Source organism: Pipistrellus kuhlii, unplaced genomic scaffold, assembly GCF_014108245.1.
Source record: "Pipistrellus kuhlii isolate mPipKuh1 unplaced genomic scaffold, mPipKuh1.p scaffold_m20_p_3, whole genome shotgun sequence".
In the NCBI taxonomy this organism is placed as follows: domain Eukaryota; kingdom Metazoa; phylum Chordata; class Mammalia; order Chiroptera; family Vespertilionidae; genus Pipistrellus; species Pipistrellus kuhlii.
This window is the reverse complement of record NW_023425529.1, coordinates 80,410,994-80,437,297: the sequence shown is the minus strand read 5'-3', so window position 1 is coordinate 80,437,297 and position 26,304 is coordinate 80,410,994. Positions and strand designations below refer to the sequence as shown.

General features: G+C 50.6%; 1 protein-coding gene across 1 annotated transcript; it reads left to right on the top strand.

Annotated features, from left to right (window-relative positions):
- The first annotated feature begins 262 nt into the window (after positions 1-262).
- On the top strand, positions 263-25,996 carry CCND2 (cyclin D2). The gene is made up of 5 exons (XM_036455690.2): positions 263-760; positions 2,581-2,796; positions 5,288-5,447; positions 13,296-13,444; positions 20,672-25,996. The coding sequence occupies exons 1-5, from the start codon at positions 566-568 to the stop codon at positions 20,819-20,821; spliced, it is 870 nt and encodes a 289-aa protein (XP_036311583.1). The 5' UTR covers positions 263-565; the 3' UTR covers positions 20,822-25,996.
- Positions 25,997-26,304: the final 308 nt, after the last annotated feature.

Genomic DNA, 26,304 nt, shown 5'->3' with positions numbered 1-26,304 from the left:
TTTTGGTGGGTTCCCCTATCCGGGGCCCCTGGCATGCGGGGCTGGATGGAGGGAGAGCGTCTCGGAGAGCTGGGGGGGTGGGGGGGCAGACCGCGTTTGAAGTTAGGTCGGGCCAGCTGCTGTTCTCCTTAATAACGAGAGGGGAAAGAAGCGAGGGAGGGAGGGAGAGATTGAAAGGCGGAGGGGAGGGCCGGGAGGGGAGGGAAGGGGAGGAGGAACCGGAGAGGGGAGCGCGGCGAGAGGGAGGAGGACTGCCCAGCCAGTTTGCGTCACCGCCTCGCAGAGCAGAAGAGGCGAGCGAGCTGGGGAGAGCGAGACAGTCCGGAGGGGAGGAGAGGCAGAGTCTGCAGACCCCCGCGGCTCTCCTCTCCACCACCCATCCCTTTCCTCTCTCTCCTCCCTCGGCTTCCCTCTCTGCCCTTACCATTCCCCCCGACCACCACCCCACTTAGCCAGAGCAAAAAGGTTAAGGGGAGCCCTTTCCCTTCCCCCCCTTCAAAAAAAAAACCAAACTTTTCCAGTCCGAGAGAGAAAGCGGGGGGACCGAGCGGGCACCCCGCTGGCCATGGAGCTGCTGTGCGGCGAGATGGACCGGGTCCGCAGGGCCGTGCCCGACGGCAACCTGCTGCGCGACGAGCGCGTCCTACAGAACTTGCTCACCATCGAGGAGCGCTACCTCCCCCAGTGCTCCTACTTCAAGTGCGTGCAGAAGGACATCCAGCCCTTCATGCGCAGGATGGTGGCCACCTGGATGCTCGAGGTAAGTCCGCGGACACGTTCCGCCTGTCCCCACCCGGAGGTATCTCTTCCCCCCACCACCCGCACCCGCACCCGCGTAGGGGGCCCTAAAACTGGGAGAGGAGGAAGATAGCCTCCGCTCCCGCCTCCCGGCTCCTGTGTTCGAGGTCCCCCCGCGCCCTTTGGCGAGACGCGTGGCCCCATTTCAGTCCCTTGCAAGATGCAAGATTCACTGTGGGGGAGGGGAGAGGATGGAAATCTGGGAGAAACGAGGCAGGCTCGGAGTGGGGGTGGGGGAGCATCCGCGCGCGCGTGTGCATGCATGTGGCTGCCTCTTCCCACCCCCATTCTGACCTGCCCTGTGCGCAGTTAAGACGAGAGACTAGGACGGTAAAATCGGGACCTAGACGTTTTTTTAAAAAGTAGCCCCCCGGCCCCCTACCCAGGCTAGAGCAAATTCGCCCTCGCCCCAGGTCCCCGCATGTGGTCGCGACTCCGCGTTGGCACTCACGGGGGGAGGGGGAGGGGGAGGGGGAGGAAGGAGAGGAACGGGGACTTGAGGAGCCCCGGAAGTCACACTGAAGAAGCGTGTGTTTTAGGGGGAGACCCAAAGAACCATGTCTTTATCCTTGCTCCAAATCTTGGCCGAGAGCAAGCCGTGTGCCCACGTATGCACAGCCCTGGACCTGCCGTGGTTTCGCCATGTTGCTTTGCAAAACTCGGGTTGGAAAGGCTAGAGAACGCCGCCCGCTCCCCCTCGCACCCCGTTATCGCTGCCGCCCCGCTCCTCCGGCCGCCCTCTCCCCCAGCCCGCAGGTCACAGCGGTTACTTACAGTTTGGCTTCCCAGTGTCCTCGGTGCGGAGATTTGGGTGGGGTGGGGAGGGGGGAGGAGGTGTGTGCAGGGGGGAGGTGGGGGCACCCCGAAAGAAGAGATCGGGGTCCCCGTGCCTCTCCGGCGGCTCCCGGGTCCTCTCGGTCCCCCAGCTCCTCACCACGTCCCCCGGTCTCTGCCCTTGTGGGCCGCGGCCGGACACTCCCGCCGCGGCTCTCACCCCTCCAAGTTTCCCCTCGGGATCCGAAGCCCCAGGGAGAGAGCAACGGACCTTTCCGGCACCCGAAACCTCTGTTTTGGGAAGCCTGGGTCCTCTTTGGGGTTTTCACGCCAAAAGGGCTTTTCTAGGGTATTTCCTCGATTTTTAATTATTTTTTGAAACCGTCCCCCCCTCGCTCCGACTCCTGCCGCCTCGGCTGCGGCGCTCTTCCTCCTCGCCGCCCTCCCCCTCCCTTCCCCACCTCTCCCCACCCACCCCCCCAATAGCGGCGCCTGGGCCGCGGGGACCCCCCGGGACAATTTTTCCAATTGTCGGGAATGATAGAGTAGAGTCTGAGGGTTCGAATGAGACCAAGAAGAAGACCCCCGGAGCCTCCAGAATATTTTTATTGATTTTTTGAAAAGATGACGAAATCCAAAAAAGAGAGTGAGTGAGTTAGAGTGAGGGAAGAAGTGAATAGCCAAATGGAGCGGCGTGAGGCTGCGGGCGGCGCTGCGGATTTCTTTGCCTCCCCCTCCTCAGCCAACCCCCGTTTTGGACCTTTAATTTCACCGTTTTTTTGTTTGTTTATTATGTTTTTTAAGGTTTCTGGAGAATCCCCCAGCACGGATGGGCTATTTAGATTTACCCCAATTTCCTCATTTCTATTCTTATCACATTCTACTCCCCTCCCCCACCCACAAAAAATTAAATATTTTTGTAATTTCTATAAATTATGCTTTTTCTTTTTTCTCTCTTTTCCTGATATTTTCTCCCCCCCTCCCCCCCAATTCTTTCCCACGTTGTAGGTCTGTGAGGAGCAGAAGTGTGAGGAGGAGGTCTTCCCTTTGGCCATGAATTACCTGGACCGCTTCTTGGCTGGGGTTCCGACCCCTAAGACCCACCTTCAGCTCCTGGGTGCTGTTTGCATGTTCCTGGCCTCCAAGCTCAAAGAGACCATACCCTTGACGGCAGAAAAGTTGTGCATTTATACCGACAACTCCATCAAGCCCGAGGAACTGCTGGTAATGTCTCCCCTCCCTCCCTCCCTTCGTGTCCCACTTCCAGCTCTCTCCTAGACTCTCCTGGTCTCCAAATAAATTTTTAGGATGCAGAATTACCCACCACCGGAACGTTCACACTTACAGGGAATATTTATTTTAATAAGATTTTTTGTGTGTGTGTGTTCTCATGAACTATTGAGGCTATATCCACAGAGAAGATCCTCATGGAGATTTGTATTGGTGAGATTCATTTTCAGTTGTGTGTGTGTGTGTGTGTGTGTGTGTGTGTGTGTGTGTGTATGTGTGTGTGTGTGTGTGTAGGAGATGCATGGGAACCCAATGATAATATTTTAATAAAATTCAATCACCGTATTCCGAGAAAATAGCCTGGCTACACACATGATAGGAATGAGTCCGCATGATTGGAATGAGTGGTGGTGTGTGTCTCCTAAGAACTTGGAGTTCAACGGTAGTGTCTATATTGCTATAAAGTCTCAAGATACCTGCACATAGTAGCTGTTCAATAAATACGAGTTCACTGACTTTTGAGCAAAGTCAAAATGTGGCCCCCGCTGGAGGAATCTCAGACATGAGCTCCAGCCTCCAGTGGCGCTGTGACCTCTACAACCACATGGGTCCTGTCTTCACTGGTTTTCTACCAGCAAACCCTTTTCCCACCAATCTAACTCTTTTTCCCTGCAGCGCCACACTTAAGACATGCATGTTGCAGCAATGGAATGGTAGAGCCGCCCACCTTCAGTGTCTGCACACCTTTCTCTACACCCTTTAGAAAAAGGGCCCCCTCCTACCGCCCTTTCCCTTACTGGCAAGGCCTGCACAAAGTCCACCAAGCCGACTGGCTGCTGGGACTGAGCTCTTTGTGAGAGGCCTTCCTTTCTGGAGCTGTGCTGCCATCTAGTGGCAGACATGTGCAAGGGTGGGGGAGGAATTGCCGAGAATGTAGCGGGGCCTGAATGACTTCACCTTTGAACCGCTGCCAGATTTCAGCTGCTTCTGGGTTGGTCCGGAGAGGCCCAGAAAGGTGCTTTCTTCTGGGAGATCTGCTTCCTTTAATAATGGTACAAGATGAGAGATTTATATTCGCATTCCCCCGTGAGAAGGAAGGGCTGGAATTTCAAGACATCTCAGAAGACACGGGTGGTTTAGTCGTCTTATCAGGGATTTTGTTCTACCTCAATAGTCTTTACAGTTTGTAAAGAAAAAATTGTTAGAATTGGCAACCAGTTTGTTTTCCTCAAGAGGCGGGGAGAGGGGGGGCAGGAACATTGATCTTCCATATGGTTCATTTGTTCCAACATGATGATAGACTGAGGTGTTCTTTAGGACCCCCCGATTTTTCCAGGATCAACCATGCTGATTTATATTGCTCCAAACAAATACTCCTTCCCATTGCTCATCTCTTGATCCCAGAAGTTGCGGTCTTGAAGAGTTCTAGTATTTTACACCCGAGAAAGCTGAGTCCGGGAAGGGAGCAAGCCCAGGCCCACAGGCAGGCAGCGCTGTGGAAGCAGGGCTGACTCGGGTTGCTGCCTAGCAGATGGAAGGGAGTCCGATCAGCTGTTTTCAGGGACAGAGAGAGCAGGGTACATACAGGATGGGTGCTCCTGAAGATGATCAATTGATAGGCCCATTTCCCCTCCCACTACACATTTTTAAGGTGTTCATTTTGGCCTGCCACCCTTTAAATGCAATTCCCCAGAAGTATCTCCATAAGGGAGAAAAGGTTTTTTTACTAGGTGAGCTGCTGACAAAAGGCCTAAAAAAGACAAAAGTTGTATTGTCCCCTTCAGCATTTGCACTAAGAGCACCTTCACCTGACCTTGAATCACCTCCCAGGTGCACAATGGGTTGCTAATGACCATCTTGGTCATTCAGCTTCGATGGCAGTGCCCTATGAAAGGGTGCTCTGACTGTGTATCATTGCCCCAAGATTTCTGTATTATGTGTTGAGGGGAAAGTTTTAGCAGAGAGGAAAATGGCAATTTTTTGGCACCAACAATAAGCAAGCTAATTGGTTGCCAAGGATTTGGGCCAAGGAACCTTATTTTGAGCTTTATCTGTGTGCATCATTTTTCCATGAGGATTAGAGAGACCTCAGTGATGGAGACATGTACAATAAATTACTACCGAAGGGCTGCAGTGACCTTGGCAGCAGCCTACTGTGGGTTCAGCGTTCTGGGTGGGCAAGCAGTAGCATTGCATGGGAGTCAGAGTGGGGTGGGGGTGGGGGACAGCTGGAGAAGAAATAGAAGAAAGTGGAATCTTGGCAGCCGCTACCTGGGCTCTCATTAGTTTCGGTGGAGCCTGACATTGGAAGCATAAGAAGAGCCTTCCGCAACTTCAAAGCTCGAGAGCACTCTGACAAATGGGCAGCCTTACAGCCCAGCAGCGTCCTAATGAGCACCATTAAAACTGTCTGGACCCCAACCCCCCAGCCCCAGCAGCACCGGGGTCGCCGGTGTGTTTTATACTGTTCTCCCTTCTCCGCCAGGAGTGGGAGCTGGTGGTGCTGGGGAAATTGAAGTGGAACCTGGCTGCGGTCACTCCTCATGACTTCATCGAGCCCATCCTGCGCAGGCTGCCCCAGGACAATGAGAAGTTGCCTCTGATCCGCAAGCATGCCCAGACCTTCGTTGCTCTGTGTGCCACCGGTAGGAGCAGGCGGGGGGTGGCGGGGTCCTGGAGAGCCCTGTTAGTCCTTTGGGAATGGTCCCGGGGAGGCAGGCTGGGTTTGGGGTGTAAGGGAGGGGTGGCCTGGAGGAATCTTAAGAGTCCAAGGTTTCATTCCCGGGCTGTTTCTCCTTTATGTGAGCTGCCATATTCTCTTTCTCTACCGAACTCATAAATGGTTTATGAGGACAGGTGTGGTAAGGAAGAAAAATAGTGCCTGTTAAAATATGCTTTATGGTGTCTAAAGTGCTCTTTGAAGATTACACATACTGTTCACTGGTTGTGTTTAAATCTTTAATCTTTTGAGGAAAAGGATGGCTTGGAGATAAGCCCAAGAGGAAATTTGGGGGTGGGAGCAAATACAGGTGAAAGGAACACTGTCAAGATAAACACACGGCCTGCACCGAAAAGTGGGGAGGGAGGCCAAAGGAATTCTTTTTACCGGAGGGCCTTTGCTGCCTCCTTGCTGTTCCCGGGCTGGGTGGGGGAGGGGACCTGGTTGTCTCTCAGCAAGGACTCACGTTCTGCGCTGGCTTCCGGTGTCCTCCGTGTGCGGCTGTTTTGACTTCAGTTGCAGACTAAATACAGCCACCTCCACTGGCCGTTCCACGTTCACATCTTTCCACCCATTATGTTGGTCCCACAGCTGATACAGAGTGCCTGCCCCATTTGCTTTGCCTTTCCGGAATGAACTAAAGGCAGTGTGGTTCGATACTGTCTCATTCAACGGAGCCCTGGCCAGTCTCTACCATTTTCTCCCCTGCCGTGGCCCTGGGTGAGAGAGAGAGAACCTGGGCCTTTCATTGTGCAGGGGAAAGGTTTCAGGAACTTATATTTTCACATTCAGAAATGTTAGGTAAAGATCTTTTGCCGGGAGGGGAGTTTAGCTCATGTTTGCCAAAAGCAATATGGATTGTAGGGGTGGGACTCCAAGGGGTTAACTTTTAAAAAGCTTACTGCATGCTATTTGTAGGTGGGTAAGGATGACCTTATAATATGTACTAGTGTATATGCTTAATGTCCACAGTCAAAAGGTCAGGCTTTGCCACTTATCATTGAGGAGACCTTGGGCAGTGTTCATGTGCAAAACACGCCTATAGATACATGACTCTACAGCCTTTTCACGGTGGGTAGAAAAATGAAAATCAGAAAGGATATGGAAGGAAGTAATTTGCAAACCAAGAAATGTATAGGACAACGTGCCACGGCACTAACGGAAAATGCCACTGTCTCCAGCCGAGATGGGTGTGATTGCTTCTCTAGCTGCCCTCACTCAATCCTGGGGGACCCTGTGCCCATGCCACCCACATTTGCATGGCTCAGGGTTCCTCTCGCTGGTTCTCTTTGGTCCTGCCCTTCCAGGTCGGGACCAGGCCTCCTGGTGTGTGTGTGTGCCCTGTGCCCCTTTGTGGGAGAGTTAGCCCCCTTCCCGCAGCCGTGGGGGCCATTCTTCAGAGCTCCCCGGGTTCTTGGTACTTTTAGACAGAAGCCATTCTTTTGCTTCCTCCCTTCTGCTGTCTAGCCTGGGCCTAGAGGTCAGGCCTCATTGACTTGCCACTTTGTCTCCCAGGCCTAGCTGTTTCTTTCCACTCCCTTGTCAGTATTCACTGGTGGGGGTGGGGGTGGGGGTGGGGGAGTGGGGAGGAACCAGTCCTTTTTCTGTGGCCCTAGGATAGCTGACCGCAACCCTAAGCTCCCCCGTTGCCCAGCTGTTGATAGCCCGAGTTCTGCTTTGACCTTGTCTCTTGACTGACAGATATTTTGGGGTCTTTCCACTCATTCCTCCTCCCTGATTGCTGATTGGGGTGGGGCTGGTGAGTGGAATAACCCAGGCATGGGCAGATCCCCAGGTTCTGCAAAGGCCCATTCTCTAAAATTGGGGATTCCATCCCCCACTCCTGGCCTTCTTACCCAGATCCTCGGAGTGGCTGCCAACTCTGGGGCCAGAGTAGGGAGCCTGGGATTCAGGGACTGAGGACAGAGGTCTGAGGGGAGGCAGAGGAAGTTATGCAGACTGCCTCTGGGAACTTTGAGCTGGTTTGGGCAGAATCTGGGGGACAGAGAGGAGAAAGAACACCTCTCACCAAATGAGAAGCCATATGCTGAGTACTAAGCCTCCAGTGTGGGCTGTCGGAGCAGAGGGAAGTTCTCAGACGTGCTCTGGGTTGAGGAAGGATGTTCCTGTCTCTTTCCCTGGTCTGGCCTGGAGTGGTCTGCAGGACCAAGCCCTACAGAAACTCACTGTGTGCAGGTTTCCGTGGTGGCACAGACAGTATAAAAGCTAAGGGCTTAGACTTTCTTGGAGAAAACACCCTCTGATTAGATGAGATTCCACATCCTGGGGCCAGGCTGACAGACGGGTGAGGGCCCAGGACGGTCAGGTAAGTAGCAGGCCCAGGGTAACGGAACCACAGGTAGGCGACCCTCCCGCCTTTAGGTAGGAGCCCCTCCAGCCTTCCGTTTCCACGTCACGTCGCGCTCCCTCCCCCCCGTCCTGGGCTTTGGGTCACGGAGCTGCAGAAGCACCTGCGGCCAAGGCCAGAGGCCCACAGGGGTCCGGGGGAGCCGGTTCATGGGGAAAGCTGGTTGTGAAAGAGCTGGCAGGGCGTGCAGCCTGGAGAGCGTATGTGTGTGTGAAAGGGGAAGAGAGAGCGGAGAGCACCGAGGGGCCGCGGGAAGGGGAGCGGAAAGCCAGCCTTCCTTTTCGGGGCTGAAGGGGAAGATGGTGGTGGGACAGAGAGGTGCCCTCCTCCTTCCCTGCGCAGCCCCAGTGGCTTCTGGAAGAGATGGCCTCCAACTGTCTGGTATTCCTCTCCCCGCCGACCCGCTCAGTGGGGGCATTGGGGTGAGGCCATCATCACAACTACTCCTGGTATTCCCTTTCCTAGGGCTCTGACCCTGGGGAGGCAGACCTGTGCCTCAGAGCCCCCAGGACTGTGAACAAGGAAAGTAGCCCATTTCAGATGGCTCGGCCTTGCACTCCTGTGCTGGGAGATTCTTGACACCTGAGCCCATGCACAGCAGGAGATTCCGGTAGACCCTAGAAGACAGATTGTGGCGATGAGTCTGAAGTGGGAGTGGCGGTGGGGGAGGAGGTGCTTATCCATGGCTCCCACGTCCCCGAGCCTGGGAGCCCCACCTCAAAATGCTCTGCTTGGCTAATTGGTGCCATGCACAGGAAAGCCCCAAGGCCTGAGCCCAGGTGATGGTGAGAACCATGTGCCCGCCCAGCCCTCCTGGCTTTACCAAAAGGGTGTCTCATGGCTTTGTGGCACCAGGGACAGTAGAGGCCCAGAGAGGGCCAATGACTCGGCCTCTTGACCCAAAGAGAGGAGGCTCACCTTCATGGTTGCCCAGAAGGAAGAATTGAAACCACCTTTCCAGCTGTGAGTTTCTCGCTGCCTCCCCAGCGGAAAGGTCATGAGGCTGAGGGGAAGCGGCCAGTTGAACCGGGAAGAACCCAGAGTCTCAGTTCTGTAAGTGCGCCTGTGGGGATGGGCAGTGCGACATCTCACTTCCCATCTGGCTGTCAGATGAGTGAGGGGCAGGCTGCTCACCATTCTCCAGGCTTCCCATGTTCCTCCCACCGAGGCCTGAGAAGAGAAGTTGGCATGAGCTTGCCATGGCAGTCCTGCCCCACAGAAACAGGGTGTGCTGAACCTCTTCTGGGCGCGGCAGGTGAGGTGTGTGCTACCAACGACATTCATTGACCTTTTAAACTCCCACCTGACAGCAGGTTGGAGGAGGGAGAGAGATAGGAAAAGGCCTGGTTGGATTCTTTGTTTCTCTATAGCCACAGATCAAGGGTCTCTTGCCCCCTAGTGGTGAGCAAAAGTAAAGCAGTTTCTCTTCTACTTCAAGGCCTTGGTCACCAGAGCCAAAACCATCTGCGCTAAATTTACCCACAAGGCCACGGAACCAGTGCTTTTAAACCTGGTTAGCTCATAACTCTTTCTTCAGAGTAATCTTAGCAAGAAGCACAAATACCAACCTGACAAATACTAGCACTTCTCCCTGCCCTTGCTCAGACGAAGGATCCCAGCAGGCCCAGGAGGTGCTGTGGTGCCCTTGGGTGGCTTGTGCAGGTCACCCAGCACTCCGGGGCATGGCTGGGAATAGCACCCATCTTATTGACCCTTGAGCCAGGGATCTTTCTTCTGGGCTTTTCTTCCACTTCCGCTAGGAAGGAGGACCCTGTATTCCTTAGTGGGATGACAGGGGTGATCTTGAGAAGACACCTTTTGGTAAGTTATATAGAGCACTTGGATCCAGAGTCCAAAAGTCTTCATCTTAACCCCAGGCCTAGCATTAGACATCAGACAAGTCACTTCACCTCTTGAGACTTCATTGGTTTTTCGGCAAAGGAAATGTTTCAGAATAGATGTCCCGTACACTGTCATTAATTCCTCACTATCCCTACCGCAGGGGAGCAAGCAGACAGCAGCAGAGTGCCCGTGGATTCCCCTCCAGGAGAGCGGAGGCTATGCCAGAGGCGTCTGGCTCCTTGGCTCTGGGTGGACCACACCTGAGTGAATGTGGAGTCCCTGGGAGGAGAGTTGCCACCTTAAGTCTTCCTTGTGTGCTTGTGACCTCTGTCAGTTCTCCTGTGGGGCCTCGGTTTCTCCCACTCCTGACAACCATCAGGAGGCTTTGGGGACTTGATGAGGCCATTTCTGGGGCATACCCACAATTTAACAGTGAAAGATTCTTCGGGTCACACAGAGCCCTCTTCCCTCCCACCCTTGGCGTGCTTGGCCTGCTCTCACTCAGCATCTGCCTGCAGACCCAGGATGCCGGGTACCTTTCTCCTCACCTCTGCTGAGCAGATTCCAGCTTTCCAAACTGCCCACCACAATCCCACATGAGTTTCCAGTGGCAAGAACAGTGGTGGTGATGACAGTGATGGTGGTGGCAGCAGCTGGTAGGTTCCTTACCATGAGCCAGGCACTATGCTTTTATATGGATTATTTTAGTTAATCTTCAGAACAACCCTATGAGGCGGGTATAATTATCCTTATTTGCAGGTGAAATAATAGGCTCAGAGAGATCAGGTAGTGCCCCTGTTCACACAGCTATGGGTGGTGGGACATCAGCCTCCATGCATTCCACCTTCCAATTCTTGGAGCTTCTTGGCTCTGCTGTCCAAATCCTACCCATCTCCTGGGAGAGTCCTCTTATGTGTATCCAAGGCTTCTGTCCACTTAAGCACCTCAGTTCTTTGAGAAGTTTCTTTAGAAGTTACCCGTGTGTACACCAGGCATGGGGAACGCACCAGACTGTGCCATCTGACTGTGTTTCAATCCTGGGGTGCCATCCCTGCGAACGGATCACTGGCCAGTCCCTCGCTTCTCATCACACTTCAGGAGAAAGGGGGTGGGGGGTGGGGGGAGACGAGGTCTCAGGAGGTCACAAACCACAAACTTCTCACCTTTCCGTGGGCAGCGAGGGTGGAAAGAGAGCCTGACCCTGCATGTGCCTTCTGCACCCAGATACAGCTTCTTGGAATTTTTGAGAGAGAGACTTAGAGATTTCTGAGAGATGCTTTACTTGGTTTTATTTGCTAAAGTAAAATAATACTAAAAAAAATTTTGCAAAAATGTATTTCCCCAACCAAATGGTAGTAAAGTTTGTATACCTTTTCTAGGTATGCTCCTAGTTCATCCCTATGTGTGTGTATATATATATATATTTACGGTACATATTGATGAGAGGTTGTAAAATTAGTTACCTATGCATGTTTTTCTGTTCTTTCCCCACCCCCAAGTATCATGGGCATTTCTCAATCCAATCACATAGCCAAAGTTTTAAAGTTTCCAGGAATGGCTACATGGGTTGGTAGATTGTTCCACGGATGGGATTGTTGGGAGGGAGGGAGGGTTGGCTGACTAAAGCCAGTGCAAGTTCACGACCCTTCAGATGTTTCATTCTAGTGTTTTTCTCCCTGCTGTTTCCCTAGGGGGGGCGGGGGCTGAGGTGGTCCCGGGACCACACCAGATGCCTTGTGACTGCTGGCTGATGGAAGCCGTGCTATATTCTGCTATCTCTTCCTTGCTTTTTTCCTAGGGAGTTGGGTGTGTTTTTTTTCTTTTTAGCCCTCAGGATATGTTTTTAATTGATTTCTAGAGAGAGAGAAACATTGTAAAAGAAGCATTGGTCACCTCCCACACATACGGTGACTGACCCACAATCTAGGTATGTGCTCTGACCGGGAATTGAACCCGCCACCTTTTGGTGTATGGGTGGACGCTCCAACCAACTGAGCCACCCAGCCAGGCCAGTCTCTTCTTCCAGATATTTGAGTAAAAGCAAATGAGAGCTAGAGGGCATCTGGGAGATTAGCTAGCCTGAGGTCTTTAAGCTTTTTTACCTAAACCTCGAAGGAAGAAACACACTATATAACACAACTCAGGAGAGACACATAAATACAGCAAACCGATACAAAAGTTTCTCAAAATGGTATTTACTCTTACTACCTGCCCTGCTTCCTGATACATTCTATCCTCTTCTGTTCCATTAAGCAACTAAAAGTGCTGGTCATGCCCCACTGATGAATTTCATGACCCACTAATGAACTGCAACTGGAGGTTAGAAAAACGCTGATCTTAATGGGATTCCAAGGGCTGTGGGAGGTAGTGACCTGTTCAAGGTCCCAACGCCGGGACCAGGCTTCTTAGTGCTGAGGCCGCCTCCTGTCTGACTAAGCAGGCGAGCTGGGCAGCTGCTCCTGGCTCCAGAGGACACCAGTCTGCTGCCAAAGAGGGTGGCACAGAGCAGCGGCCAGCCTGGTTACCAGCAGCTCCTCACCACGGGGGTGCTAGGCCAGTATTCTGTGCTGCTCTGACCTGTTGAGAGGCAGCTGTGTTCATGCACACGGTGCTCCCGGTTCTGGGGAGAGGGACGTTGTCCCCAGGACTTCCCCTCGGTGTTTTCTTAGCAAAACAAGAGAGAGAGAGAGAGCCCTGGGTAACTAGTGCCTGCTGCACCGGGGACAACCTCCATAGATCTCCTGGCTTCCAGAAGTTAATCTGCTACAAATAGAAGTTGCTTTTGAGTGTAAAGGGACAACCAAGATAGGTCTGTGTGAGGTGTGCTTCTTGGTCTGAGAGCTGCACAGAGGGAGAGGAGCTCAAGGACCTGCCCTTCCCTGCCAGATGCTCCCACCCAGGCTTCCGCGGCCCAGGGCCACGGGCTGGCTTCCTCCTCCGCGTTATGAATGCCACAGGGGGAAGCTAATGAGGTTATTGGGCAGAGAAGCACTCCTGTGACCCCCCCGGGAAGAGACCTACAGCAGAGCAGGAGGCAGGGAGGTTGGCCCTGTTGGTGTCTGTGGGGAAGGAGGCGGCACTGGAGGGGCTTGTGGACAGCAGGCTTTGGGCAGATGATCACCATAGATGTCCCTCCAGAGGCAGACATGGTGAGAGGGCTCGGGTCAGAACGCCAGCCAGACCGTCAGATGGCCAGGCCGGCTGCGCCCACGGGGCTGGCCGAGCCGGGAGGGAGGTCTGAGCACGGTTCAGTGAGCAGCGGTGTTTCTAAGAACACCACTGCCTTGGCGCCGGGCAGTGGGGTCACTGGTAAAAGTGCTTCCATGGGCTGTTGTCACTGTGTGTTGCAGAGGAAGAAAGGGGAACACAAGGCTGAATTGTTTTTGAAGGTTCAAGTTGAAGTGCAGCCCATGTCTTCCCTCTGCACAACCTCCCTCCCTTCCCCCTCCCCGCCCTGACAGGTTGGGTCTGCAAGGCCGGGGTCTGCTTCTGAGTATCTTCAGGCTGGGGAGCTCCTGGGTCTCATTCCTTCCCCTGCCCTGACCTTGTGCCCCATTTTCACAGACTTTAAGTTCGCCATGTACCCGCCATCGATGATTGCGACTGGGAGTGTGGGAGCCGCCGTGTGCGGGCTGCAGCAGGACGAGGAAGTGAGCTCGCTCACCGCCGATGCCCTGGTGGAGATGCTGGCCAAGATCACCAACACCGATGTGGTAGGTGGCAGCCCTCTTCTCGGTTAAGACCAGACACCTCCTTGCTTGGTGATGATGTGTCAGGTACTTCTGTTGGTGGTGGTTTCTGTGTTCTAAGATCAACCAAGGGAGTACAAAATCCAGCAGGGAAGGCCTCCTCTTAAGGTTTCAGAAGCCTTAAAACAGAGAAAAGCACTGAGCAAGCAGGTGCAAGGGGGCGGGCAGGCCGGTTACTAATTTGGCTCTATGACATGGGCTACCCAGTGGATGTGAACCTGCTTCCTTCCCATTGACATGCACGTCAGCTGCCTCCTCCCCCTTTGGGCGAGCTTTCGTGTCTGCTCACGCCAGGGGAGAAGGGAGGGCCAGAGCAAGGGCCTGCTGTCCTGGAGGGCGTGGCCGTGCAAGAGGTCCCCACACAAGGCCTCCTCTGCCTCTCACTTCCCTTTGTCCCATGTGGCAATAGGGTACAAGACACTTTGAGAAGAATGAAGGGCCACACCAACGGAAGGAACTGCTCTTAGACGTGGGTTTTCCCGTGCTGCACCCTGTGGGTGGCCCAGAGGCTGTAATACTGGCTGTCAGAGTTTGAAGCTCCTTCCGAGGAAAAAGGTTCTGAGACAGAACAGGGTTAAATGAGCCTCCTAGTCTAGCTGGGAGAAGACTGCAGCCCTTAGAAGGCCTGAGCCAGGGGGTTCTGAGAGATCGGGAAGGCACCGAGGGGTGGGGGGTAGCTGGCCTGTGGGGAGGTCAGTGGCAGAGCTGGGATTAGAACCCAGGAGCTCCGACGTGGCCTGGGAACTTTGCTCTCCACCCTGGCTGCAGCCCTGGCATCTTATTGTTTGAAAAAGGCCTTTGGTTTAAAGGCAACCGGAGCGGGTGTTAGTCTAAGGAAGGCCCTTGTGAGTCACCATGGAGAGGCTCAGGAATGCCGGGGGACGTTATGATGGCCCTCTGGGTGTTCTTGGTGGGAGGGAGGGGCGGGGGGGTCTGAATGTCGTTCTGTGGGAATATATTGAGTTAAGGGGTGATGTGGTTGACAGGCCTATGGCCTGCGCCTTCTCTGGGGACACTGGGCAGAAGGTTAAGCCTGCCGCCTGCTGGCTTCCTCCCCCACCCACCTTGCTGCTCCTCTCCAGGAAGTGAAGCTGACGGTGGGATAGAACCTACGGAGCCTCCTCTGAAACAGTTCTCAGATATGCTTTTAAAATGCTGGCTCCAAAGCATAGGCGTTTGAAACATGGTTTCCAAAATATAGATTGAAACGACCCCTCCAGGGCAGCTCCAGGTGAGGAATGCTTTTTGAATCCTCTAGAGACAGGACTTAACATTTATAGAAATGACTCACTTCCTCCCTTTTCTGAGGAATGTCTCCTATGAAGGCTGCCTTTCCACAAGGACTCCCAACCAGCTTGTCCCTGACATTTCTGACCCCCAGAAACAGAAATGTCAGGGATAAGAGTTCGACCCCCAGGTGTTGTAACATCTCTCAGGTACTTACAGATCTGCTCCCTGTGGCTGATTGCCCCACTGGTGGGTCTCCACCCTCTCCCATCTCTGTCTCTATCACCCCTTACTGGTTTCGAATGCATAAAGGTCATTTCTGGGGCACCACCCAGGCTCACAGGCTGCTTTGCTTTTCCAGACTGCAAACCACTCTCCTTTCATGCTGGAGGAACTGCTTGCCCTTCCAGATAAGATGTAGCCAGTCCATTCCAGTCAGCTGTCAGCCTGGGTTAAACGAATACAAACTCCCTCCGAGTTCTATACGTCCCAGCTAGTGACCCCCAGAGGTGCGGACATGCCTCCTTCTCACAGGGCTTGGGGTTAAACATTTTAATATTAAAAACGAAGCAGAAACTTAGAGTCTGAAATTATACCACTCTTCAGGTAACAGTTGGAGACCTCAGTAAGTCTCAAGCTTATCCCTAGTCCCCAGAGGCTTGCTCACCCTCTCGCTAGGAAAGTTCTCAGTGGAAAGGCTTGAGCATCCCCGGGCCAGGCTGTCTGTGTGCTTAACTCCCAAGTGCTAAGCCTCCTCCCACCCGTCAGCCTGTGTTCTCTGAAGAGCCGAAGCACAGAGTGAAGGGAAATAAAAGGACTAGAATTTAGGGTGCACCAGCTCTTGGAGGGAGGTGAGTTTTGCTTCCTGAGCTCTGTGTACCATGTCTTGAGTTGAGAAGTGGTATATTTCATCCAAGCACTTACTCTCCATCACTTGTGCAAGTGTTTATTGAAGGCCCATTTGTCCCAGACCCTTGCATTATGAGCAAGGAATAGACCCAAGGCACTAAGGTAGAAGTTGGGGGCGTGGGTTGTGCATGGAAAATAAAATATGAGGCTCCTTCCTTCAAGGAACTTTAGCAGCAGTGTGGAGAATCAAGAGTAAGGTAGGTAAACCCTGGCAAAAGCAGGTCACAGATGAATGACAAGTCATGTGTTAAGAGCTATAAGTGCAATAGGAAATCACGTCAGATGAAGGTGCTCACCAGGCCTCCCAGCAGAGGAACCCTGATGACTGAAAATATTGGAATGGAGAAATAAATGTGGTATGTACATGCAGTGGAATATTACTCAGCCTTAAAGATAAGTCAAGTTCTGACACATGCTACAACATGGATGAGCCTTGAAAGCATGCTAAGTGAAATAAACCAGACACAAAAAGATAAATATTTTATAGTTCTACGTATGTGAGATACCTAGAATAGTGGACTAGAGGATACCAGGGCCAGAAGGGAATGGGGAGGAACTATTTAATGGTTATGGTCTTTCGGTGTGGGCTGACATGTGGGAGTACCACAAGCTGAATGTACTTAAAGCCACTGCATACTTAAACACGATTTAGATGGTTAATTTTATGTTACCCATATCTTGTCACATAAAACATACACGTATACATATACTACATATATACAGTGTCCTTGGGCCACACTGAAATGCCCAAAGGTTTTCATGAGCTTTCCCCAAGGAAGTCAAGCACACAATACTGCATTTGCGCATGCACGTGCGCGCACACACAGACACACACACACACACACACACACTCCGGCTCTCAGCACTGAGTGGGAATAGGGAGGAGCCAACATCTTACCCTGGAGTCCCTGCAGGCTGGGCCTGTCCTGTGCACCTTGTTATTTGTGGTCTCCTGAAGCTTACAATGTTCGCTGTGCAGAGGTTGTCAGGGATCAAACTGCTGAAAAGGGGGTCCCCTTGATTGGCTGGAGACAGCGGAACAAGCTCCTCTGGCTCCCTGGCCGCAGCAGAAAGCTTTGATGGGAGGGACCCATGCGGTTCTGAGAAAGTTGGTCTTTGTTGCTCCCTCCGGTTGCCAAAATAAACCAGAACGCTTCATTCCAAATAGAAAACTGAGTGAGAAGCCTGACAGTTTTACAGGGAATAAAAGTCTCAGAGGGTGGTATATTTTAAGTACTTTTTCCTTCCACTCATAAGTGCTGCTAAAAACAGACACCAGCCAGAGAGACAGTGCTGGCTTTTGGGGGAACCTGTACTGACTTCCGTTGCCAAGGGTAAGTCTGAGGGGCACTGTCCTGGTTCCCCGTGAACCTTCCCCTGCTTCCCCAGGCAGGATTGGGGTTCCTCTTCCGTCCCCTGGGCACTCAGCTCGTGCCCTGTGCCAGCGTTGATCTCACTGCTCACTTGTCTATAGAATCTCTTGAACAAGACCCAGCTTTGACTTGGCTCTTTCTCCGGAGCCCCTGGCAGAGTCATTGCGGAGGGATGCTGGAGACAAGGAGAGGAGGAGGAAGGAAGGAACAGAAGACAAAGGCTGGGCACATGTGTCTCAAGCGCATTTCTAATCCTCCGGTCTCTCAAAGGCTTTTCAAAAGCTTTCTATTTCTCAACATCAATTATAGGCCAGGGTCCTCAGAAAGTCTTACCTGACCTTGTCTTAGTCGCTTCAGTTTCACACAACACAACTTCACTAATTGGCTAATGAAAAAATAGAATTGAGACTGGCAGGCCATGGTGATGTTGTGAAGTTATTGGAAGATATTAAACAGAACAGACACGGACTCAAGTGACCGGCCATGACGTTTATCCTCTTCTTAGGTTGCATCAAAACTTTGTCACAATCTAAAATATCGCCAGGAGAAGGTTATGAGATGTCCCTTCTTTAGGGTCATCCTGGCATGTCATGGTCCTGATGGTCGGTGAGCTGTTTAAAAAGTTAGCAGTGGCTGAGACCCGTATGGCTCAATGGATAGAGCGTCGGCTTGGGGACTGAAGGGTCCCGGGTTTGATTCCGTCAAGGCCATGTACCTTGGTTGTGGGCATATCCCCAGTAGGGGGTGTGCAAGAGGCAGCTGATCAATGACTCTCTCACATCGATGTTTCTAACTCTCTATCTCTCACCCTTCCTCTCTGTACAAAATCAATAAAATATATTTTTAAAATAAAAAAATAAAATAAATAAAAAGTTAGCAGTGAAGTGAAAGAAGCCTATTTGACAGCGTCATTCACAGGGTCCCTCGCATTGTCTTGGTCCTCCTGGCCTGCCGGCACACCTTCTCTAAGGCCAGTCTCTGAAGACATGAAGAGGTGCTGGGAAGGAAGCGGGGGTAGGAGGTGGGGAGTAGCATTGGAGGTTGAGGTTTCCCTCTCCGGCCACATTTTTGCTGTGGGCCTCATTGGGATGCAAGGAAATTCCCCAAACAGCCTGTGAAGAAAGGAAGAATGAGGCAGTTTCCTAAGTTGTCTCTGCCTGAGTTGGCAAGGGTCTGGGGCTCATTCAGCCCTTTGTCCCCCGTGGAGTGCAGTGCATGTGTGGCAACAATGGAATGATGTAGCTACACTGCGGGCTAAGGGTAGGAGTTCCGTCGTCGGGTCATTCATGGAGGCAGAGGAGGGTGCAGGGCTCGGGCTGGAGCCAGCCAGCGAAGGAAGTCGGGGTCGTGTGACGAGCTGGAGGTCACAAACACGCTATCAGGGCGCCGAGGCTAGAGGTGTGGGCAAGGAGGGGCCGGCATCATGGGATGTGTGCCCACCACATGGCCCCAGGAGCAAGTCCGCTCTTTCGGATGGTGCTCAAATGGAGCACGAGCTGTCCATCGGCTGAAGAAAAACCAACAGAGAAAAACCGCCTTCCGAAGGGATGGTCAAGACTAGTTTTGACTTACCAGGTCCTCTTTGCCTTGTATGTTAATCCCACAGTAACCTTGATTTTTAGATTGTAAGGCTTTAAGGTTTTCAAATGTCTCCTACTAAAAGGCCAGTGTCCTTATAAACATGATGCCTTTAGCCTTCACCACCTAGAGCTTTTGACAAGTGGTGAGTAACTCACAGCCCCGTGCTGTGGATGGCCTTGGAGCAGGAGCAAGGGGAAGATCCAAGTAGAGGGGCAGGAGAGGCCCACCAGCTTCCTAATCGCTGTTGAGGGGGGTTAGCAGGGAAAAGGCTAGGACTAGGAAAAGCCACAGGAAAGCTGAGGGATGTGAGTAGGTCTCTTGGTTGCCATCCCCTGACACCTCACCTTCTTCAGGGTGGCATGGGGACCTCTGCAGCTGGGCTATGTCTGTCTTGGTTGACATTCAGTTCGCAGTCCCAGTCACCATGCCCTTCACCAATCTTGGGCAAATGCATCCCTCATTTTAAGAAGTCTAAAGAGTCCGGCTGGAGTGGCTCAGTGGTTGAGCGTTGACCAATGAACCAGGAGGTCATGTGTGATTCCGGGTCAGGGCACATACCCAGGTTGCTTGCTCTTTCCCCAATAGGGGGCGTGCAGGAGACAGCTGATCAATGATTCTCTCTCATCATTGATGTTTCTATCTCTCTCTCCCTCTCCCCTCCTCTCTGAAATCAAGCAAACGATATAAAAAAATATTTGGGGGTTGGGGGGGAGTTCTAAAGAATTCGTTCAGATCCCTGGATTGATTATCTATTGTTTTTCATAATTAATAATGATCATTTATTGAACTGCCACTTAGTACATCATACATAATATCTCAGTTGATCTTTACTCCATGAGTGTTTCAGTATCCTTATTTTACAAGTGGGGAAACTGAGATCAGAGAACTTAACTTAGCTGCTGCCTGCAAGTATGGTGGGAGGTCAGCAAATACCTACCCTTCCTCTTTTAGTTTTTTAACCCCCCACCCCCAAACTCTCCCCTGCCTTCCCTGGCCTTTCCTCTTTTTCTTCTTCTTACATTCTGGGGGATATAGCACTCGTCTGCAGTTGTTCCTACTCTTAATTTTCTTAAAAAGCTAGTTTGAAATGTGGAGTGGATGAGAGATGGGGGACTGGAAATTCTGTTTCTGAGTAGTTACCTCCAACTTTATTTTAGATTTTTGGGATATAAAGATGACCCCTCTGTGTTTGGCAAACCTCTGTTCATTGACAACTGCACAGTGAAACAGACACATGGAAAGAACCAGGCAGCTTCAACCGAGTATATTTTCCACGTGTGTGCTGCCCAAGAGAGTGCAGAAAAGCAGCCTCGCAGAGGACAGAGGTTGGAATACCCACTGAGCAAGTGGTGCAGCTCACATCCTGCTTTTTAGGAGGAGCACAGTCTCTCCTAGTGACACCATGAATTGCCATTGCATTCCACACCAGCCAGCTACCAGCGGCTTCTGCCTTGGGCAGACACTTGGCATTTTCCCTACCAATACACTAATGTCAGAGCAATCCTGCACATCTTTGCTTATCCCCAAATTGGACAGCGCAGAGTGTCCAGAATTTAGTAAGCATTCTGAATTGTATTTTTCTTAGAGTTAATGGAATGGTAGATAAGCAGAAAAACAGATTGTTTTGTTTTTAAGCACTTTCAGTAGTGAGAGCTGGTGCAGTTCAGCCCATTCTTCTCTTATCCCTTGTCTACCTACTACAGCGCTAACTGCCCCTTTTCTCCATAATCTCCAACTTCCCCAGGAACTGTCTTATGGCCCTTAGATCCCTCCGGGACCCTGCGTGCCCATCTGTGGCTCACCATCTAGGCCAGAGCTTCTCAGATTCTCCTGTGCACATGAATCCCCTGAGAGTCTGCATTTCTAACATGCTCCCAGGTGATGGCGAAACATGGACTGGGAGTAATGAGGTTCCATGGCATGTCAAAAACACATCTCCTTTATTTCACATTTATTTCTACTGCAAAACTAGTATGGAATGATAGGCGGTTTGAACTGTGTGTGTGTGTGTGTGTGTGTGTGTGTGTATTTTCTTTATCAAATGCTCTATACCCTGTTCATGTTGCTAACAGTTCTCTGGTCTGTACCATTCTCCTCCTAGGATTGCCTCAAAGCCTGTCAGGAACAGATTGAGGAGGTGCTGATCAGCAACCTGCAGCAGTTTCAGGAAGCAGGAGATGGATCCAAGGAGGAGGAGGAAGTGGTGGACCAAGCCAGCACCCCTACAGACGTGCGTGATATTGACCTGTGAGATGTCAGTCGGGCCGCATGGGAGAGATATGCTCAAATCTGTGCTCTCCTTCTCTCTGGTTATTTTGTTCTTTATGTTTTAGGGTGAAATTAAAAAAAACACACACACACACACAAAATTCTGCCCCTACCTAGATCATATTGAAAGGTCTTTTAGAAGTGAGAGAAAAAGGTCTGATAAAGCTGGAATAATTAAAAGCGTTTGGTGCCTATTTGAAGTACGGTAGAAGGGAATCCCTTGTGTATTTGAACAGTTATTGCTTGATTATGTTAAAAGTGGTAGTAAAATGCTTACAGGTATACTGCAGAGTAGCTAGAGAAAATGTACACCTGCATTATGGGAAGAAATTAGAGGAGACTTTTTTTCATGTTATGAACTAGCACATATACACCCCTACTAGGATAACTTCCAACCACCGTGTATACATCTTACGGCATTAGATTGCTAAGCCATGAACTTGAGAAGGAATTGGAAACAAGGATGGACACAGTGGGGAGGGAGGATGAAACAATCTCTCAGCGTGACTGAACCATTTTGGATGTAGAAGCACCTTTGGTCTTGACACCTATGACTAAGTCAGGATTATTGCCAGATCTCTAGTTAGGAACTCTTGCTGTCTACAGTAGCTGCTACCTAAAACAGATGTTTTACTCCCCAGTTGGACACAGGTTATTTGGACCTGGGTTTATGTTTTTTTGACATCTTGCTTCTTCTTCCAAACATGGTTCATCGCGTGTACCACCATATTTTGTCTAAAGGGGCAATGTGGCTCTGGGCCATTACCAAACCTCACATGAAACAGAGGCAGATGGAGACCAAGGGTGGGATCTGGAATGGAATCTTGTAACACCTAAAGAGAGTTATGTGACCCTGGCATTCCTTATTAGGAGAAAACTAATTTTTGGTGCTGATTGGCATGTCTGGTCCACACTTTAGCGTTGTTATAAACCATTCCATTCGAAAAGCACTTTGAAAAATTGTTCCAGAGGGATGGATGGGATGGTTTATGCAAATTATACTGCGTAGACTCCTCCCTTCTTCTCTGGTGCCCTGCCCCCTCCCACCTGGTACTAGTCGCTTCTGGTATCTGGCATTCTCTGGTACACAGTTCTGGTGTCCCTCCTAGGAATGGAGAGACAACCCTCTCTGCTGACATTCCCATCACAACATTCCTCAGAAAAGCCTAAAAACAAAGATCTGTTACCGTTTTGATGGCATGTAAGGATCTTCACTCCCACCTATATTCTTCCCCTTTGGACACGAAAAGCAATGACAGCTGAACAGCAGTGTGGCATTTTGTTCCCTTTTACACTTTCTGTTAATTAGTTGCAAAGTTGTTCAGTGTACTTGAATTTTTTCCCCTCTCCACTTCTTAAACACATTCAGTTAGCCAGGAGGTTGGAACAACAACATTTTTTTTTTTTTTTTGCACAATTATAATTGACAGGTAATGAAGCTATTTGTTAAAATATTTGCCTTTTTTTTTTTTAAGCAAAAAAAGAAAAATCAGAACAGGGCTCCTTTGAAGAATTGTTTTATACACAGATTCTGCCTTGTTTCATAGTATGGGGATTGAAGATGGAGAAAAACCTAAGGGTCTCTTATTTTCATTTTATTATGTTCAGTTTTTTTTATTATTACTTTTTTTTTTTTTTGCGCTGCTAAGAAGCTAATTCATCCTTATTCACATTAACAGTACTTAGCTGTAATGTTTTTCACAGAGTGTGCTGCTATTTTATAAACATTTTTATAATATATTATTTTACTGCTTAAATTCCAAGTCCTGAAGTAGATGGTTGCTATATGAGTTCTTTGTACTGGAAAAGCCCTTTCATAGTTTTTCTTCTGGTAGCATATTCACAGTTGGTGTTTTTTGGTTTTTTTTCCTTTTGGATTTTTTTTTTTTTTCCTCTCTGGTCATATTCTTCAAAGACAGAGTATTCTTTACCTCAGGTTTACTGGACAAACATCAATAGCTACAACAGAAAACAATTCACATTTTTGTTTTCATAATACCTCACAACCACACACACAGTTTCTGCTTGGAAGCCCATGCGTGTGGAGAGAAGGCGGGAGGAGGCTGCGGGCAACGGGGTAGGTTTGGCCTGGGGCTCACACCCTGGGACCTTTTCAGTAATGAAGGTCATCAGGCTTCCATTTTGACTCTGGTATCCTCATCATGATGGAAAAAATGCAATTGAACCAAGGGATTCCCCCCTCCACACACACACACACACACATGCAGACATTCAGCACAGACATTTAGGCAGTGGATGAGGAAGCCATGCTTTGCACTTAGGTATCAGGAGACAGGCTAAAGCATTCAGCAGGCTGCTTGGAGACCCTCATCTTGCAGCCCTTCCGAAAGCAGGGCTTTCGTCGCTGGGGTCCTCTCATCCTGCAGGGACCCTTCCCTCCCTCTCTTTCCCTGACAGGCATCCGCAGGGGACAGTGACCACAGGGTTTTCTAGGTCTGAATCTGCAGCTTGCAGTGTTGTGGGGATTCCTCCCCCACTGGTCTCCGACGGGGCAGCAAGGCCAGGTCCTCTCCGAAGCAGCAGTACATGTTTTTAGGTGCAAATCGCATTGAATTGGGGAAATAGGTAGGATGATCACTGGATGGGAGTTGAAGGGGGCGTGGCGAGGCTGCTTCCTTACAGCTTCCTTACAGCGGTGCGAGTCCTGATGCGGGAGATTCTCACGGGGTGTTTAGAAGGTCAGGGACTCGATGAGTTAGCAGAACCCTACATTCTAGGGAGTTTCTGGTGGGGTAATGGGTGGTGAGTTCTGAATTCTGGAGAGGAAAGCTGTCAGGCGGTCTTTTATGAAAAGCCCACTTTGCACAGGACACTCTGGCCACGAGGAGCCCGCAGCACAGAGAGAGGCTGGTCCGAGAGCTGGGGAGTGTCCGGGAGCCTAAAGACGAGATGAGGGTACAAACCTACTCCCTAGTGACCAGCCCTGAAGCGCAGACAGAAGCAGCAGCAACTGAGAGAACCTGACGAGGAAGGAAACGGACTCCCTGCAGCCTAGAACTTCCTGCTTTTCCTCAGGCCCAGATGCCCCGGGGCCTTCTAGTCTTTCCCGTCCTCCTCGGGGCCCAGGTGCTAGGTGTGGGCTGCTGCTGGGGAAGGTGCTAGTTGGTTTTCCTGCCTGTCCCCTCCTTTAAACAAGAGAAGGAGCTCATCATTTAAGTGGCTGATACCCTCTCCTTGGATCTTGGTTTCCTTGGTAGGAGATTGTCTCAGAGAAGCTCAGTTTTCGTGGTTTTGTTTTTTTTTTTCTTTTTCACTTCCTACCTAAAGGGGTTTCAAACCTGTTCTGAACTTTTTCTACCTTAAAAACAAACAAAAGAAATCTCTTCCTCCTCTCCGTCTTTTTGTTGTTTTTCTCCATCAGTGGGGGCTAAGTTGTTCCCCAAGCTTGCCAAATTTTGTTCCTCTCCCTGTTTTGGCCAAACCCTAGGTGGGGAAAATCCTAGCATGTCAAAAATATATGCTAAGCATAATTTAATTCCTGTGGGTTCATATCAGCCACGAAGCCTGCAGGTGGAAGCAGGGGACAGATCCGCAGCAAGAGTCCCCGCTGCCCAGAGGACAACCCCTCAGAACGGCTGCTCTTAGAGGAGCCTGGGCTGGGTCTGCCCCCGGACCAACCGCTGAGGGCTCACCACGCCTGACAGCCAGGTCCTCCTCGGTCTACACGCTTTGTTCCAGAGGCTCTGTTCTGCCTCTGTCGTCCTGCCAGGGGACACATGGCTCAGAGACTAGCAGGGGCTTAAGTGACAAAACTGGGGGAGGAAGCAAGTCTGACTGCATCAGCCTCATTCCCTCACTAGGGTAGGCTCTTCTCAGAGGGAGCCGTGGCTTTCCTGCAGTCTCCACACTGCCCTGGGGCTCTGGGGCGGGAGTTAATAAGGACATTAAGCAGGATTGGATGACTTCTCAAAGAGGGCAGGGGACTTTTCTCTCCATGGCCCAAAGCCGGTAGGCCTGGGAGAAGAAATAGACTTGCACCTTATATCATGTAAATAATGATTTTCTAGTTCAAGGAGATGATGTTGGTAGTATGGGGATGGAAGATAGGGATGGGAGGAGGTCTGAGTAAGCCAGCTGGCTTCTAAGCCGAAAGGATTCCTCTTTGTTTATCTTTGAGCCAGTCCAACCCTGAGAATAGCTTTAAAAGGGAAATCAATGCTGAGACAGTCGAGTCCCCTTAAGCCAACAAACCAGCTATAGAAAGTGCAGGCTTCCACTGCTATGGGCTTGGACCCGTTCTCAAGAGCCGCTCATGCCACTGTCCATTTGTACAAAATAGGGCAGGGAGACAGACTCAGAGGATGTTTATGACTTCCTCACGCCACATGGTTTTTCACGATTCTAGACTCTAAACCCAGAACATCATTCTGCCTAACTTTTTCAGAACTGTTCTCCTATATTTGTGTGCCTCTGCTTTAGGCTTGGCTGGGCTATCAGACCTGATTCTTGGCTCAGGTTTCAAGAAGCCATCAGCAAATGTATCCATGCACGCTGTAGCCGCATCATTTATTCCTTTGCCTGCAGCCTAGGTTGGAGAAATAAGTGCCTTACCGAGTGTAGCCGTTATAGTATTCCATGTATTTTAACAGGTGCCCGTCCTTTAAAAAGCAAGGTGGTGTTTTGTTGTCCGTGGATTTCAGTTCTTATTGCTAGCCGCCTCTTAAATCCCCAGCAAACCATCGGGCCATTGGATTTTTTCCATTATGTTCATTACTCTTGTACCATGTACCTCAGATCTCTCTTTCTCTCAGTTACAGTTTCTCGTCTTGGACTTCCTTTATTATTATTATCATTTTTTTCTTTGCTTTAAACGAGTGTGATGCCATTTCAAGTCCATGTACTTCTCTCACAGTGTACTCTGTAAGAGGTGTGGGTGTTTATTTGGTCGGGATGCTAGCAAGTGCTGAAGTAGCGTGATCAATATGAAAGGTTTTTAGGAAGTGTGGGGAAATGTTTTATTGGATATGGTGGTGACATGGTATAGTCAGTTGCCTCTGAAGAGGTCCTATCTGTTCAGTGTTAAGTGATCTTAAGAAATAATAACCTGTTATTCTGACTAGCTTAAAGATGAGTTTGGAAATGGTTTTGGATGTGATTAGGAAATGATATGTGGACAATAAACTCACCTTGACCTAAACTCTCTGGCCACTTGGACTTATTTATAGACCAGAACTTTGCCCAAAGGAGTCTCTCTTTCTCATGTCAGAACTCTATTGGCAACATCTGGTGGTGGTGCAAAATACCAATCCTAACCCGGAAAGTAACCTTCAGATGCATCCAGGCTATCACAATGCAAATAATTGATGACATTTTTCCCCTTGAGGTCACCCATGCTACCTCCTTATAAACCGGAAGCTTCAACCCACTTTCATAAGGTGTGAAAGCAATTGCTGTAAAGATAAGGCCTCAGATGCTGGCCCCAGTTATTGCCAGCTACTCCCTTTT

Coding starts and splice junctions, on each gene's coding strand:
- CCND2 (XM_036455690.2), top strand. CDS start 566: ATGGAGCTGCTGTGCGGCGAGATGGACCGGGTCCGCAGGGCCGTGCCC. Junction 761..2,580: donor TGGCCACCTGGATGCTCGAG/GTAAGTCCGCGG, acceptor CCCACGTTGTAG/GTCTGTGAGGAGCAGAAGTG. Junction 2,797..5,287: donor TCAAGCCCGAGGAACTGCTG/GTAATGTCTCCC, acceptor CTTCTCCGCCAG/GAGTGGGAGCTGGTGGTGCT.